Below are 17,041 nucleotides of genomic sequence, written 5' to 3'. Positions count from 1 at the left end.
TTATCTCATTCTTATCTTAAAGTCTGCACTTTCTAATTATTGTAATTTGTAACTTTATACTTTACTTTATAGTACTTGATATAGTACTTAATAACTGTAACAACAGAATTTCCCCCCGGGATTAATAAAGTATTCTGATTCTGATTACTATATTTACTATATATACTAAAACCAACGAAGGAGAGGAGGAGCGGTGTATTGAGGGTTGCTGAACAGACGAGAACTTTATTCGCAAAGACGACGGCTGGTTGTTTCTTTAGGAGGGAGGATGAAAGTAACCTCACTGGTAAACTGAGGAGAGCTACAGTGGCTGGAAAAACACAGAAAGTGAACGTGTGTATGCGCGCGTGCTTGTGTGTGTAGGTGTGTGTTGACCATAAGTTTGTACCAGCATCTCAACAAGAGCAAGGCTGCTAACCCGGCTGCATTTTCAAAATTCTGAAGACATAACTGCCTAATCGTAGCACCACTGACAGGACAAGCTGATCTAGGTGAAGTCAGGGCTACACTCTGATGAGCTGCTGCCACCTCGTTTGGGTAACTTAGCTGCCTGAGCATGTTAGTGGATAAAGCCTCAAGTTTTATTTAATACTTTGACACTTCATGTTTGCCTCCTCATCCAGATGAGTCGTGAAAAGTATTTTCAGAGACTGAAGAGGGGCCCGTCCTGATGTTTCACCAACCCACAAAGTTCGTATTTTACATTGTGATGTGTTCAGGAACAGCTCAGAAGAAGAGCCGCTGACTCTGATGCTTGAAAAACAAAATGAAAAACTTTGTTAATGTTCAAAAATGTGGATAACATTTATTTAAATAATGTGCTGTTGCAGTGAATGCAAAGCCTGCGTATTCTGATCTGGATGTGCTAACCACAGCAAACAGCAGCTTAGTGTCATTGGTTCCAGTAAACTGTAAACTGAGACACACACACGCACGCGCACACACACACACACACACACACACACACACACACACACAGTTGTGGAGTTGGGTCAGTTTGTGTGTGCTGCAGATGTAAACTAAAAGCTTCTATCGAACACTTCAACTGCTGTGGTGAGGAGGATCATCCCCGGGGAGGAGGACGAGCGATGAGGTGAGGTGGAAAAGAAGAGAGGAAGAAGAGAAGGACCAGAGAAAGAAAGAAAGAAGGAATGCTGAGTGATAAAAGAGGAACCTTAGATGGCTGTTGGGCGCTGACACTGCTGACTGCTAAGAGAGAAACACAAGCCTGCAGTTGAGGATGACACACATGCTCACTGAGATCACGTACACAAAACCAGCCGCAATCACAACACAGTGTAATATTTATACGCAGTAAACACACACAAATGATACCAATATACTCATGAAGTACACAAAGAAACATGACCAGAACCGCCATATTTCTGACTTCCTGTCCCGCTCTATCTGCTCTGTGCAAATGGACACCGCTTCCATCAAAAATAGGCTTCTTTATAAATTAAATGTAAAATTTGTAGACATGATATTTTGTTTGTAAAAATTAGGGGTGCAACGATTCAGCCTGGATTACGGTTTGGTTTGAATGAGTCACGGTGTGAGCTCACTTTGCTCTCGACACCTCCTCAGCGAGGTCGCCGCTGATGAGCCATCAGTAAGAGGATACAGACAGTTTCAAAGAAGTCCAGTTACCATTTCAGTTAAACCATCCAACCATTTTCTCATTGCTACCAATCAAAGTGTCTTATCTTGCTGCTTGCTGCTGATTTTCGCCAAATTCTAACGTCAACAAAACAATACACAGATATTTGTCACAACAGTCTCCTCAGTGTGGTTTGTCAGAGGACACAACGCTTGTGATTGACATTCGCACTCATCTGAAACTCCATATTTTGTCATCTAGGAAATCATTAGGAGTTTGATTTTCATTCGTGAAGCAATTCCTCCCCTCTAACATGCTGTGGTCAGTTACAACCAAAAGCATGTTCAAAAATGGTAAAACATAAGACACGCGCGATGGGGAATCACTAACTTTCAGCTTGACATGCTTGTTTGTGTCTACAAATGGTAAACACACACACACACACACACACACACACACACACTGTTGACAGAGTCCCTCCCAGACATCTTGTAATCCACAGATACGACAAGCAGCTTCTGTCGATATGAAACCAGAGCAAAGCTCTTCTGCGTCCATTTACGAGGTAAAACAGCTTCTCATATCTCCACGTGGGATTTGAGAGGCAGCTGGCAGAGACATGTTAAACCAAACACACCCCTGTCCAGCCCCTCCCTCATGCCCCCTGTGCCCTGACCCCGTAATGCTGCAAGACCCCCCCTGCTGATTACGAATCAATGCAATACAATCTGTTAGTTCGGTGACTCCAGTCTCGTCCAACTCGTCAGACGTGCCAGGGTGAAATAAATGTTTTGGTGCGGGGAAAAAAAAAACATCATCTTATGTGATTTGTGAACAATTCAGAATTGTCAAATATTCCAACAATAATATGTCCAAGACAATATCTTTGTTTACTCCATTTTACTGGATCAGTGCATTGATTTACATACTTCCTATGCGTAGATCGATGCTGATATACTGGCTGTGAAACAGGGTGCTTTTATTCCTTCACAAATGGACACAAAGAGTCCTGACTGCTTGCTGTTGGTGGCAAGTTCCTGCGCTCACCCAGGCTTGGTGTTCACATCAGTGCTGACTGGTGCTGGGTAAAATGGATACCTGTGTCTACTGCAGGGGGACGGTGCCCGGGAATTAATGCTGATTAACCCTGTTCTCATTGCAGACACAAGCCAGATGTTGGCAGGTTTGTTTGGCCTGTGGCAAACAGGCTTTACTGGGGATATTCACTGGCACGACGCATCCCAAAGCCCCTCAACCAAACCTTCACCCATAAACACCGAAATATGAATCGATACACAATCCTAGACATCAAAACACAAGTCTTTAACCTCCAACTGTCCTCTGAGGGCGTCTCAGAAGGTGAGGAGGACAAACCAAATGTCCCACTTGTGAAAGTGTAAATAAAATGTTTGGCTGTCATGTATTTTGATTTGAGGGGGGGGGGGGGGGTCAACTTAAAAAAAAAAAAAATCATGTCAAACAGTGAATAATTTCCAGATTGTAAGACTTCATTTTGGGCATTTAATCATTGAACATATCAGGATTGTTTTATCACCCAGGCTTAATTAAAAATATAATGGGCTCTCACAAAGATAGCCTTACAAGTACACACACACTGGGTTATTATGAGTGTGTGTTGGCTGTACTCAGGGCCCTGTGGGATGGACTGCTTCACCAGCTGTGTTCTGACACACAGGAACACTGAGGGCCTGCGGACAACACACACACACACACACACACACACACACACACACACACACACACACACTTGGATCACATACCCATACTCGACAATGTCTGAAGAAGAAGCAAACGCACACTAATCGCCAGATGCACAACACAACAACAACAAAATGGAGAAAAGAAAGAAAGAAAAAAAAGAACTAAAGGTTAATTTGTTTTGTGCCAACAGTGTTTGTAGGGTCAGATATGAACTATACTGACATTCTGGGACAATTAAGCGGAGGGAAACAACTTTCGTGAATTGCACCCTGGGACATGACAAACGACATTCCTCGCGTTGATTTGAAAAATCTTACTTCTGCAAATAGTCAAATTTAATATACAGATGTCAGAAACAGTGCTTTTGTTTGAGGCTATTAAAGTGCAAAAAATATGACTTTGTGTCACTAACAGTCCCATTTTGCAAGCGTCCACTAAACTGTCACAAAAATTCTTATCACCGGTTTAGTCTGCAAGATGATGAGGAGGTGTGTTTATTCATCTGTGGAACAGACACTTGACCTGGTTTTTCAGAGCTTCTCTGGGCCGAAAACAGCTGGAGACACCCACACACACACACACACACACACACACACAAAAACTGATACACTAATCAGAAGAGATGCACACGTGCACATAAGCTGTCATAAGAGCTGCATGAAAAAAAAGAACTAAATATCCTTGCACTGTGTAAACCTGTTATGTTCAAGTTTTTTCTGGAACATCGCACAGCAGGAACAACAATTTCTTTATTGTTCGAGCCTGATCAAGACATGAATAGATATTTGCCATTCAGAGATGTAAACCTATCATACATGTTTGCCATCCATCCACTATCAACCGCTTATCCTGTTTCAGGGCGGCGGGGGGCTGGAGCATATCCCAGCTGTCATCAGGCTAGAGGCGGGGTCACGCTGGACAGGTCGCCGGGTCCATTGCAGGGCCACATATAGAGACAGACAACCACTTACATTCACACCTACAGGGAGGGGTCTCCAGTTAATTAGCAAGCACGGACACCGGAGTACCTGTGGAGAACCAACACTGACACAGGGAAAACATGCCAACCCTGCACAGAAAGGCCCTGGCCGGCCAGGGGATTCAAACCCGGAACCTTCTTGCTGTGAGGCATCAGTGCTCACGTTTGCCAATGTCAAGCAATATGAAAAGTTTTCAGACCAAATACTATCCAAAATACATAATCAATACAAGACCTCATCAGTAACAGTATTAAGTACTGGTTCTTGATACTCATCCCCAAGTAATGACTTGTCTTAATATATGCAGCGAAATTCTAGAAAAGTAAGACTTTTGAATGCCTTCAAGGGCCTTATACTCAGTAAATGATGAATGCAGTGGATCACCAGCACTGGCAGATACTGGTCATTTTCCAACATACCAGTATCAGTATTTACCTCAGTCGGTAGAAAATGTGAATATCATAAACTTGTTGTTTTGTTTAAATGAGGATAATATCAACAACGGTCAACTTAATTGTGAAATATTGGCAAAAAACATTTAAATATTGTGCACCCCGGGATAAGTTTAATAAGGTTTGGATGGATTTTAGCTTTTGTGTGTGTGTGTGTGTGTGTGTGTGTGTGTGTGTGCGTGTGTAGAGTCTGCGACGCAAGACAGTCCATCCATCAGCAGGGAGGGGAGGTCAGGTGAGCGAGAGGGAGACAGACAGAGGTGAGAGACAGGAGAAAGAGAGGTGAGTTACGGTAAGCGACAGAGCTGAGGTGTGTGTGTCAGGCGGAGAGAGAAAGAGAAGGGTTTAAGTGACACAAAGAGCCGGGCTGTCTGTGTGTGTTGGAGGGGATGAAAAGGAAACACTGACGGACAGATGGATGAACACAAATATGCCCAAACTCCTCGTGAGTATGTGTGTGTGCGCGCGCGCAGGTGAGACAAAAAGCTGATGTCTTATAAAAGGCTGAAAACTGATCTGGTTGTCCACTGCGCAATTTGATATGAAAGAGCAGCCGATTGTGAGCACGCGTCCACGCACACACACACACACACACACACGCACGCACGCACGCACTCACGCACCCCCCCCCCACACACACACACACACTTCTGTCGGATCATCATCAGATTGTGTTTCAGCAACAATGCAACATCAACTCTGCTTAAGTAGCACTTTGACACCCAAACAAAACAAACAGTTGTTTCCCTTCCTTCCCAGGATATTATATTGACTTAAATTCATTTCTTTGAGAGGTCCTGAGGTCCTGTGTGGAGGATCTCGTGACACCCAGCAGTTCCTCACCTCACCCCTTCAGGAAAATCAACTGTTCTAGCTTGTCGGGTCATTTACAGTAAGCTTTACACATTATTTCTCAAATTCGGGTCCTTAAACTTCTCACAATGCAAACTTGTTTGCTAGCATCATTGGCTTTTTTGATCCTTACAGGTAATTTAATTCATTAGTCAACAATTTCTCAAACAAAAGTTTGGGTGCATTCTCTTCATTAAGGTGCCTTAAAGAGAAAATGGTTGTTCGGTGTTCAGTGGTTGAAGTGCCGCCTTCCACTGGGATTCAAGCGGTGAATATTGACCTTTTGTAAAATAGATTTGTACCAATTCATGCTTTGTTTTTTTAATGGACTTTGGTTCAGGGGATAACTTGAATTTTCTCTCTGACGGTCTCGGTTGTTGTGACCCGCCTCTCTTTCTTCATGAGCAGCCTCCCGTGTCCATCGCCACCATCACCACGAAGGTCATCCGACCAGCTTCATCAGTCAGTTGGCAAAAACAATAAGACCATGGTGCTGCTGTGCAAATGCACTGAGCGGCTAACAGAACTGTGTAAAAAACAAAAAAAAACAACAACACTGAAAGATTCCTTGAAGTGCTTCTTTACTTTAAAAGTATAAATGAATCATTTATGTCTCATTTTGTCCCCAAAAATGAGTTGTAAAGTTGTGAGTGTGAACAGCTTCATGTCTGCACAACTTGGCTCACACACATGAGGACAACTGTTCTTGAGCACAAATAAACAGCAAACACACACTCAGTGACTGTGTTTTTGTACTTTGATGTTTTCATACACGCATCACCACATAGCCAAGGACTTAAGAGGAGCAGTTTGGTCACAACTTATGCACACACACACACACACACCATACATGCACACATACAGACAAGCAGTGACACACATCCGGTGGACACCAATGTGACTTTAAAGGGGTGATCATGGTGATCATGTGGCTGTGTTTCTGCGTTGATAAATTATGAGCAGTGACTGCCTTTATCAACACACCTCAGCACAGGACATTCCTCTCCGACAACAGAGTAGGGCTAACAAAACTTTCGACACATTTCTGAATCTTGGAGATCACTTGAAAATGCGTCTGAACCCTCTTCCCCCAAAAGTTAGTGGGGTGGAAGAGATTCACACATGCGCTCACGCTGCAATCTGCTCCCATGTTCTCCCTCAACAGATTTTTACACACGTGTACACACAGACGTGTACAGGCAATGAGATCAGGAGCAGGGGGTCAAAATAAATAGCAGTCTGATTATCTCTTTCAGCATATTCACGTAAACCAAGGGTTAACCGCCTCGCCGAACCCAGTGAAGCACGCATGGAGTCTATACCGCCTTGTGAGTGTGTGTTTGCAAAAAGGCTGACAGCCAAGAGAGAAATATGGGACCAGATTGCACACAGTGAAAGTGTGTGTGTGTGTGTTGTGCGTTATAGTGTGTGTATACACTGTTAAGCTGTTAGTCATGAGTTAATGGGGGCAGAGAAGAGCAGAGTGTATGTGTGTTTCCATGCATGTGCTCCCACAGCAGAGTGCAGGCATGTACAGTATGTACATATGAGGCTATGTCAGAGCAGGCGTTGCTCTAGAACATGGCATTAGACTTGCAAAGGGGGGGGGGGGGTCAAGGGGGCTATGTTTGTATGTGGGTTATGCTTCATTTAAACTGAAGGCAGAAATTCACTGGAGGCGTTGGATGTACACATTTTCCAAAGGCATCAACAGTCTCAAGCAGACGGACTTGCTGCCCCAACAAATAATAAATGTTAAACAGAACAAATGCTCCAAAAAAATGGACCTGTAAATGAAGCATCTAATTTTTGTTCTCAGCACGCCATATTCCAGACTTTAACAAAAAAATGATTTAATCCAACAAGCGTGTTGGTTTGTCGAATATGAATTTTTACATCTAAGCCTCACACGGAGCTTTCACCTTAACCCTTCAGACTCAAACAAATTCGATTGAGAAAATTAATATTCATACCACCGGGTAGGCTCACAGATCGGTCTCTCTGCCTGCTCTTGTGACACGACGTCACTGCTAGTCCGATGCCTGCATGTAGGTCAAGTGATGGAGGGTTCATGACCGAAGTTATCAAACCTGTCCTCAGCAGACGCAATGCAAGAGATGAGCCCCCACCGCCATCTGAAAACACCCGTCTGGAAATACCTACGTCTCCTTTGGAATCATTTTGTACTTCGGGCAGGAAGTGGCATCAAGATGGAATTTCCAGGGAAAAATGAAGTTGTGTGCAAGCTATGCAAGTATTTGTATAAATTTTCTCAGTTCAAAGACAACAAGAGAGAGGGAAAAGGTTTGCAGCGGTCCTTCAATAAGTTCTATGGTATATATGATATGTATAAGAGATTATTTTGTACTAGCTAGGTATAAAGGCTGTGTAATTGTATAAAAATTCCCATGAATGAAATTATTTCCCTTGCTGTATTGTTTTGTCCTCATGTTGACTGTAAAATAATAAAAGGATGAACCCTCGGTGACATCAACCATGGATTTTCTGAAATAATGACTAAAAATGGATACTCCCATAGGTTCTATCCATGTGTCTCTTTTAAAAGGAATATTCTGACATAATTTTTTTGAAAGTTTTGACAACAATTGTGTCTCAGAACAATTCCGTTCTACACAGATGTAGCGCTCACTTTAAAGACTTGCGTTCCCAATGAGTAGAGAATAAATTTGTTCATTTGATTGATCAGAAGTGGAAGGACGGCTCCCAGCAGCCGGCTAATTAGCTTGAAACAAAATATGAAAATGATGCACAGCGGGAGAGAGTTGAGACAAATGTAAACCTGAGCTGCAAAAGTCAATATTCAGCACACGTAAAGCCACCGATCATAATGTGTACACAATATTAAGTGCATGTGGCCTTGTTTAACTACTGTTGTGGAGTGTGTGTGTGTGTGTGTGTGTGTGTGTGTGTGTGTAGTGAGATGAACAAACACTGAATGCTCCGCATCATCAGGATCTTTAGCCAACAGGGAAGGACATGAAAAGATCTTATTGGCCCTGACAGAGTAGCACAACACAGCCAAAGTTAGACATGCAGCAAATACACACACACACACACACACACACACACACACACACACACACACACACACACACACAGTGCGATGGAAACACACACACACACTGCGATGGAAACACACACACATACACAAACACACACACACACACACACACAGTGCGATGGAAACACACACACATACACAAACACACACACACACACACACAGTGCGATGGAAACACACACACACTGCGATGGAAACACACACACATACACAAACACACACACACACACTCACACGGGACCAAGAGTAAGAGCTGAAACCATACTTCATCCATCTGATCTCATGATAAACTCAAACAAGTGCAGTCCTAAACAGACCAACTAAATATTATTTCATACCTGAGGAGGGCTGCAGGAGTTTTAGCAGTCAAAAAAAACATGTCAGGGTATGAAATAATATTTAGTTTGTCTGTTTAGAAGAGCATTTAAGTGTATGATACAAGTAAGGAACTTTTTTGGACTATGCGCAGTGATTAAGATGTGCAAGATGTTGGAACTACAGTTGAAAAAGTAACTCAGAAAGAGACTGAAGCGCAGAGCTGGTGGAGATGCTGCCATCTGAGTGAGGCAGAGCTCCTGATGGAGGCAAGTTTGAACACATCAGGAGGAAAAGGACTGGCAGTGCTGAGACCGGGCCGCTGTCTGCCTCTGTTGTTCTCACTGGGGCTGAATATCGACAGCAGTGTCACTTTCCCCCATTTGTTCAATAACCCTGTCCTCTGCTTCCTGTGTGCGCGACACCCGACGCCACTGATGGGTGTGTGTTTGTCTTATGCCGCAGTATTTGAGGAAGAAACGGTGAGCCGGGATAAAGTTGCATGTTGTTCTTTTCATGGCAGCGTTTCCCGAGTGATGGAATCTCACAAGGGATTTCACGTGGATGGCAGACGCAAGCCTCACCGACCATTAACACTCTGAGCTGTCGTCTGTGGCGAGCTGTCTCACCGCATATCTGTCTGCAGAACAGGCAGGAAGACAGGCAGCAGCATGGAAACGTGGAGAAAATCATCAATGATACAAGTCGCACATGAATCAAGGGGAGACAAAACATTGGAATACTTTCTCTTGCAGGATGTTCTCAACATACTACCAGTATCTTTATGAAACAGCAGTATTTTAGATGCACTTCCTTGTTGCCTTTCAACTGTTTTCACATGTTATATGTTCTTGTGCCAAAGAGCCACGAAGCTAAACATGAGGTGCTTGCTACATTTATGCAAGTCTTAATTTTTCTCCAGTTTCTGTGTTTCAGCAACTGTGTCCTAAATATGTGCTTGTCATTGGGACCAGAGTGAAGCCTGTGGACAGATCAGCTGAGGCAGAGAAATGGCTTAAGTGCTGCACCGCTACGGACCACACACACACACACACACACGCGCGCACACACACACACACAAAACTTGTTTTTATGGAAACTATTCATAACAAACACTTCACATGGACATTGAAAAAAGGGGGAAAGTGATTGAAAGCACTGCAGACACATGAACAGACATAATAAAATAATGATGAAAAAAGGATCGTCAAAATGATGAGGGACATGGGGACAGACTGCGTCTAAAGTGGCACAAAAAAACACACACACACTTGGAAACTATTGTAATTAAAATGTAATCAGGTGTAAATGTGGAATATTATGGAATTTGTCAAAATGGAAAAGAGTTTAAGTGTATAGTACTTTTTTCACCCCTCATTACTCCAAGTGGCCAACTGTCTCTCTGGTCCCAGCAGTCCCAGACACTCGGCACTGATACCATCGTGCTTTTTACAGTTCTGGTGGTTTCACTGTACATCGCAGTGTTCTCTTTGTCCTTAAGCAAAACTAAGCCTTCATTTGGTCTGGATCACCGGACGAGAGATGTCAACAATTCGACAATCGGGGGTTGAAGTTTAAATTCTGAAAACGTGACTTTGCTTGTTTTTCCCGTGGTACTGTTTTGCTTGCTCTTTGCACACGAAGCACTTCATGCTCACCAAGCTATTCTTTAAAGAGCTACGTTGCTCTCACACACAACTATTGTAAGCTCAGTAGAGCAAAACTGAAGAGCCGAGTGAGTATATAACTGCTGGATTTTCAGCGTTTGAGGAGGAAAAAAGCCACGCTTGTCAATATGACAGATGCATTCTCTGTGTTGTAGCACCAGCGGGTGGGAAACAGATGCTGTGAAGGACGCCGGTTCTTTGACGTACCCTTTAAAGAGCCATATTTTGACAGAGGTGACCGTCAACACAAACACAGCAGCAACAGTAGTAGGATCAGCCTGAGCCCCTGTGGTGAGAAGACACGACTAACAGACTCCCTAAAGATGGTCAGTGTGTGTAAACCTTCCGTGCATGTGTGTGAGTGACTGTCAATCTGTGTTTACTGTGTGTAGACGGGCATCTCCACCTGTTAATGTCTCTGTCCTGGTTTCTGTGTGTGTCTGTCTGTGGAGGTCTTTGTGACTGCATGTGCCCGTTTGCATGTGTCTATCTGCAGCTTTGTCTGTCACAGTGCTTGCGTGCTTGCATGTTTGTGAGTGTGTGCTCACCCATGCTGTTGGTGGAGCTACACCACATCAGCAGGCAGCCGGTACACAGCAGGTTGAGCGTCCCAAACAGCAGGATCCTCCATGACTGAAAATGACAAACAAAGAAAAACGTTTAGGCCGAGTGCCCACATAACGTCCTTGTCTGGCACAAAAGGACTGGTGGGGTAACGGGGAGCAGTGCAGTGAGGGAAATGCCCCAAAAATGCTTCTTAGAGGTTGAGTTTCTATCAATACAGTATCTTGACAGATTCTATGCTTGCATCAGCCCTTGGCTGTTATCATATTTTTGGTCTTGCATTTGTTTGCCACATTTTTTTTCATTAATAACACCAAGCTTGTCCTCCTGTTTTAATGGAGGAGCTTGATATTGGTGATATCGCAGGCGTAAACTAGGAGGATGTGGGAGCACCTCCAGCGCACCTCCACTCACACATAGTCCACAACACATCAAGGTAGACTGGGTTCAAGAACTAGACTTGTTGTTATATGATTGAACACAATCTTATACCAATGAATGAATGAATCTTTACACATTGATTTGACTTTTAGTTGGAAGAAATCCAAAGATTTCGAATTTAACACATTAGTAATCTCATAAACGTTTTAGTAATCAGTAATCTCCTGTGTGCTCACATTTTAATTGGCCTTCACAATTATTAGATTAGCCAAATTAAAATATAATATATAATATACTATACATTGTATATTTTGGTTGACCACTCCTCCAGTTACATAAATGTGAACTGGTCTCCCAAGTCGAGTAGTTCTGATTGGGATTTCCCAGCTGTCAATCACAGCGTAGCAGACACTCCAGCAGGTGATGAGCCGCCATCTCATCTGCATCCAAACCAACAAACCTACTTGGACTTTTGGGGTTGGGCCCACTGGACTGACAGTCATTTTCCTACTTCACGGATCACCTTCTCTGCTTGGAATATGAATTCACGACATCAGACTGAGTGGTCCAACATGTTCACTCCAGTCTGAATCAGTTCAGCACTGACACACCAGCTCAGAGGAAGGTCACAATCAGAGGACAAGAGAGCAGAAAATAAGCCTAAAGCTGAGAAAGAGCCGTTCTGCACATTTCCACCACCCAGGAATTCCAGAAATCAGCTGCAAAATATCAGATATCTCCCTTGTCGAGCGTACAGTTGTGTACAGTTTAGGTGACTTGTTGGTGAATATATGTACCATCTCCTTCAGACTGCTCTGTCTTGCTTGTGAAGTGCTACCTTAAATAAGTGGGTTAGCCCCACAGCTAGCAAAGAATTAAACCCTGCTCCCTCAGGGCGCGCCAGCGCTGAAAACAGCAATGAGCTGTGTTTTGTCCTCAAGCTACCAGGTCCTCCAACATTTCAGGTGGAAACCCAGTTATGATTGGATGGGTCTCACGTGTGTCGGCAATCTGAGGTCTCTTAGCAGAGTCATGGAAGTATCAATGAAGACTGACCACCATCAACAACTGCAATCCTAACATGACACATTTGAACTGCAAGAGAGCTCTGATCAGTTAAATATGTGTAAATGTACAATGCTTTTTTTCCCCTCGTGAGAACAGCCCCATAATAAAAGCAGTTGATTTTGCTCCTTACAATCCGTTTCTAGTGATTCAGCACTGTTTCTACTCCATATGCCTGAATGTAAATTCAGCAGAATTTTCAATGAAGAAAGGAAAAAAACAAAACTTGACTGTAAACACAACCTCTGAGCAGAGATTGTGTTATTTTTTGTGTCACGGGGAACAGAAACACGAAATGGAACAAGGGAAGGAGCGAGCGAGCAAGCGTGTGTGTGTGTGTGTGTGTGTGTCCTGGCCTGTCACATCGTGTTGGAGTCATAGAGTGCCGAGTGCTGTGAAATCTACAATTACTGTGGTGTGCTGTGTTATGACAGCACTAGGGCGTCTGGTGACAGCACTAGCCAGCGACAGGCATGGGAGACCCACAGTGTGTATGTGTGTGTGCATGCATGCGTGCATGTGTCTGTGTGTGCAAACAGAGAGACAGCACTCCGACCAAAACATTCCCAACCCCCCTTCACGTACACACAGTGCCTGAAGGCGAGAGCATTTCTAGATGCTCTGCTGCCCCCGTCCGTCTGTCAGCCGCATCGCCCGGCTGTGCCAACATATTGAGGTTATTTGTGACATTGGAGTGGCAGGGCTGCAGCGTCCGTGCAGCAGCTCAGTCACCAGGTACTGTATTAAAGGAACCCCTGCTCACAGCATGCCTGATTACATCATCGTCAAGCGCCGTGCAGCATCATCGGGTAAAGCCAGACAAATGTGTATCATCATGGCGAGCAGGGGCCTGACTCATTTCAGCTGCAGAGGAACAGAGGGATAGTGAAAAGGAGAGGCGAGGAGAGTTTCATCACGGCGGCCTGAGTGTGTGTCAAGTAGGTTCTTTAGATTGGCCAAAGTCCGGCGGCATGCTGACGCCAAATTCTCACTTCCAGAGGGAATGACGACACAACCAAGTCCTCTCCTCCTCCTCCGAGCCACCGGAGCGTTGTGTCTGCAGGGCAGCCGTGTGCTCCTCTCAAAATAAACCTATTTACATAATGGATCAGTGGCAACAGCAAAGGCCTGTTGACATGAGCAGAGGAGTTTTCAACTCTGCTTCTGCAGCAGTGACAAGATGATGCCTGGTCCTCTCACTCCTCAGACCCCCTGTCACATCTGGCCTCTGTAGACCAGCCTGATGGCACAGGTCCAGTTTCATCAGGGTGTTTGGCTAATAAACTGAAGTCCCACACTGTGCTGAAATGTGCTGCACATGAGAAAAACAGCAAATACTGTTCATGACACTTCTCACTGGTGACCTCAAAATATAGATTTCATTCTTTTATATTTGTCATTTTTGCATATTAACAAACAGCTACTTCAGCCTCTGAAACTTAATACAACAAGGGCTCCTCCAGGTTTCTCATGAATTAAAAAAAAAACCTAAAACCACCTTAAATGAAACTGAATACCAACTTTATGGCCAAATTAGTAAAAACTATACTGAGGGCATTCTAATTTCTGCAACATGGCGAGCAGTGGGCAGCCCTTGTGCTTGCTTGTTGCTGGTAAACAGCTCAGGGCACAGCACTGTAACTGGGACCTGATCTGCACCACATACCTTGTGTTTTCACGCGCTTGATACTGGAGTCCAAAAGCCAAAGTCCCATCATGTCCTGTCTGAGAGATTTTTGGAACAAACCGTCACGGTCCCTACCTGGGATCGACTTCACTCATTCATATTTTGGCGCTTTTCTAGGGTGAAAGCGAGAACTTGTGTGTTAGTCACATGGTGTGGGATGTTTTCTGGCTATCTGACTTTCTCCTGGTTTTTGTGCCATAAACCAAAGAAAGCAGACATAAATTCAAAGACTATTAAAGAAGAACAAACAACCCCCCAAGCAAAAACTCCTCATCTGTCCAGCACCGCATTGTTAGAAAATTTAGACTTAAGTTCAATACTTTTCAATAAATTTCTATACGTCAATACGTTTAAGACCCTGGGCTACCCTATAAAAAATATCCATGGACAAACCGTCCCCAGGTACAGGAGGGAATCAGAGTGTAATCATGATGCGTTACCACAGTAACAATAGCATCACCAAGGATGGACTTTGCAATAATCAGTACCTTCCAAAACATGAATCTACAACAAAGAGGCAGAGGTTAAGACTCTGATTATTGGAGATTCTGAAAGAAATTAGGTGATAAAATGTCTTTCCTAATCCGACCGGAAGTATCAGCAGCAACCGCTCTGTTTTTTTTTTTTCCACCACGAAAGGTCACAGGAGACACGAGGTGAGAGCGACGAGGCGCTGAGGAAGCACATCGCTCCACTTTCGCCAGTTTGAACTATGTTTGGTCGCTAAGCCGTGTACAACACGGTGTAATCCAATCCAAGGCTCTATGGGGAAGAAAGACCCCCCGCTAGTTTGTCGTCAAAGTGGATTATAGTACAATAATACTGGCACACACAACACAATAACGTCTGTGATCCACTCACACTCATTATCATGTCTCCTGTGTTTTCACTGTAATTTCTACATCCCGGTGTTGTTTGGATGCGTTTTATCTCAACATCTGTCCCTGTTTTGTTGGAACACACAGTGCGCCACTGCTTTTCAAAAGGTACTCCAAATTTAGAAAAAAAAAAGATAATTTCAGTTAAGCAGTTGAACTAAACGTGTTTTTTGAGTGTGTAAATTAGGACAAACTCTGCTGTTGTTCCCAGTGGGTTTAGGGGTTGTTGCTAAGGTGGAATATTTAATTTATGTTTATCAGGCAGATCACAGCCTGCAGTGAGTAAGAAGAAGTTTCCGGTCCTTCTTGGCATTTTATTCGTAATAAAATATTCATCACTGCTGAAAAAGTGGGAGAGAAGCCAAACAGCACAAGCATTCAACAAAATGCTTTAAAAAAAAAAAAATCAAAAAGGGGAACGTTTCGGGTGATTCTGAGGATCATTTAGGGGGCAAACATGAGCGGCTCCACTGTGAAGGCCAGACAGAAGATGGTCTTCTCTGATAGTTCAAATGTGCCGGACACATTTCATTGCACCAATTTATTTATTTTTTACTGGACCAGAATTAAACAACTTTATTCAACCAGACAAGAGCTTCTCTCAGTGGAAACTTCTCTTTTATCAGCATGTCCTTGCCAAGACTCAAGTGGAGACCTCAAAAGATTTAAGATATCTTGTGGAAGGTACATGGGTTGAGAGTCTTGTTCAAGGACTCTTCAAACACCAACTGGAGGAGCCCAGAAGCAAACCAGGGACCTTTCAATTCGTAGCTGACCCACTCCGGCTCCTGATACATGTCTATACATGAGTAATAGCGCTGGGATTCCCAATCAGGTCACAGAATCTGATGGGTCATAGATTGGGGTGTTACACCCGGTCTGGCAATTTTCAGATCCTTCCTCATAATCGTAAGATGTACAAATAATCATAACAAGACACGTTCTCCAAGTTTTGTTTTGTTGCATGAAATGCATTTTACACATCTGTGCAGACTAAACATACATTTTTCAAAAAACGACATTAACAGAAACTGAATTACAGCTACAAATCAAGCCATCCAAGTGTGAGAGTTTGAAATATCAAATACGCTGCAGATTTGAACGTAGGAGCGGATCTACAGGCCATCGCATGTCCTCCTTCCGTGAAGGGACTCACGGCTTTAACCAGCCACAACTCATCACATTCAGCAGACACCCCAGCTCCAGAGAGAGGGTGCAGATGGACAGGTCACACCATCTGACAAAATGGACTAACCTTCAGCTCTTAGCTGATTTTGTGCTGACGGAGTCATGCCTGCCGCTTTCACTAGAACATGGTGACCTACTGGGAAAACAAGATTACTAGAGGTGTTTGGGTTAGACTCTTTATGAGACGAAGAAACTAACCGGCTTAGATTATAATGGGATTGGATCCCAAAACTAACTACCAACAACCAGGCAGATTTGGATGATGGATTATCAAATACAGGCAAAAAAATTTCAGAGATAACACGAGTTATCATGTTAATTTCTGGAAAACAACACCCTTCACATTCAGTTATTTCTTTCTCATCACTCATACACACACTTACCCGTCTATCTGAAGACACGAGTCGGAATTCCTGCAGGAGTTTGCCCAACAATGACCTGTGCGTCTTTCTGAATGGATGAATGGTGCCCTGTAATTCACAATATATAATCAATAATTAACTACTCCTGGTTTAACAAGTCAATAGACAATTTCAGGCAAACTGTGCAGGGATGTAACAGTTTCCAATCATTCTTGTGACAATCAAAATATGATCAAATCAAGTAAA

At 43.6% G+C, this 17,041-nt stretch overlaps 1 protein-coding gene across 1 annotated transcript in view; it reads right to left on the bottom strand.

Moving 5' to 3' along the window:
- Positions 1-17,041, bottom strand: part of slc30a6 (solute carrier family 30 member 6) — a 44,993-nt gene that overhangs the window by 25,915 nt on the left and 2,037 nt on the right. The window contains exons 3-4 of the mRNA XM_086179738.1: positions 16,817-16,903; positions 11,219-11,303 (exon numbers count right to left, since the gene is read on the bottom strand). Coding sequence (XP_086035864.1) covers positions 11,219-11,303; positions 16,817-16,903 — 172 coding nt within the window. The remainder of the gene's footprint in view (positions 1-11,218; positions 11,304-16,816; positions 16,904-17,041) is intronic.

The sequence above is a fragment of the Aulostomus chinensis genome, chromosome 16, assembly GCF_037954235.1.
Source record: "Aulostomus chinensis isolate RoL2024-O1b breed Wild chromosome 16, RoL_Achi_v1.0, whole genome shotgun sequence".
Taxonomy (NCBI): Eukaryota; Metazoa; Chordata; class Actinopteri; order Syngnathiformes; family Aulostomidae; genus Aulostomus; species Aulostomus chinensis.
Note: the sequence above shows the minus strand (reverse complement) of the source record. Positions and strands in the feature narration are given on the sequence as shown.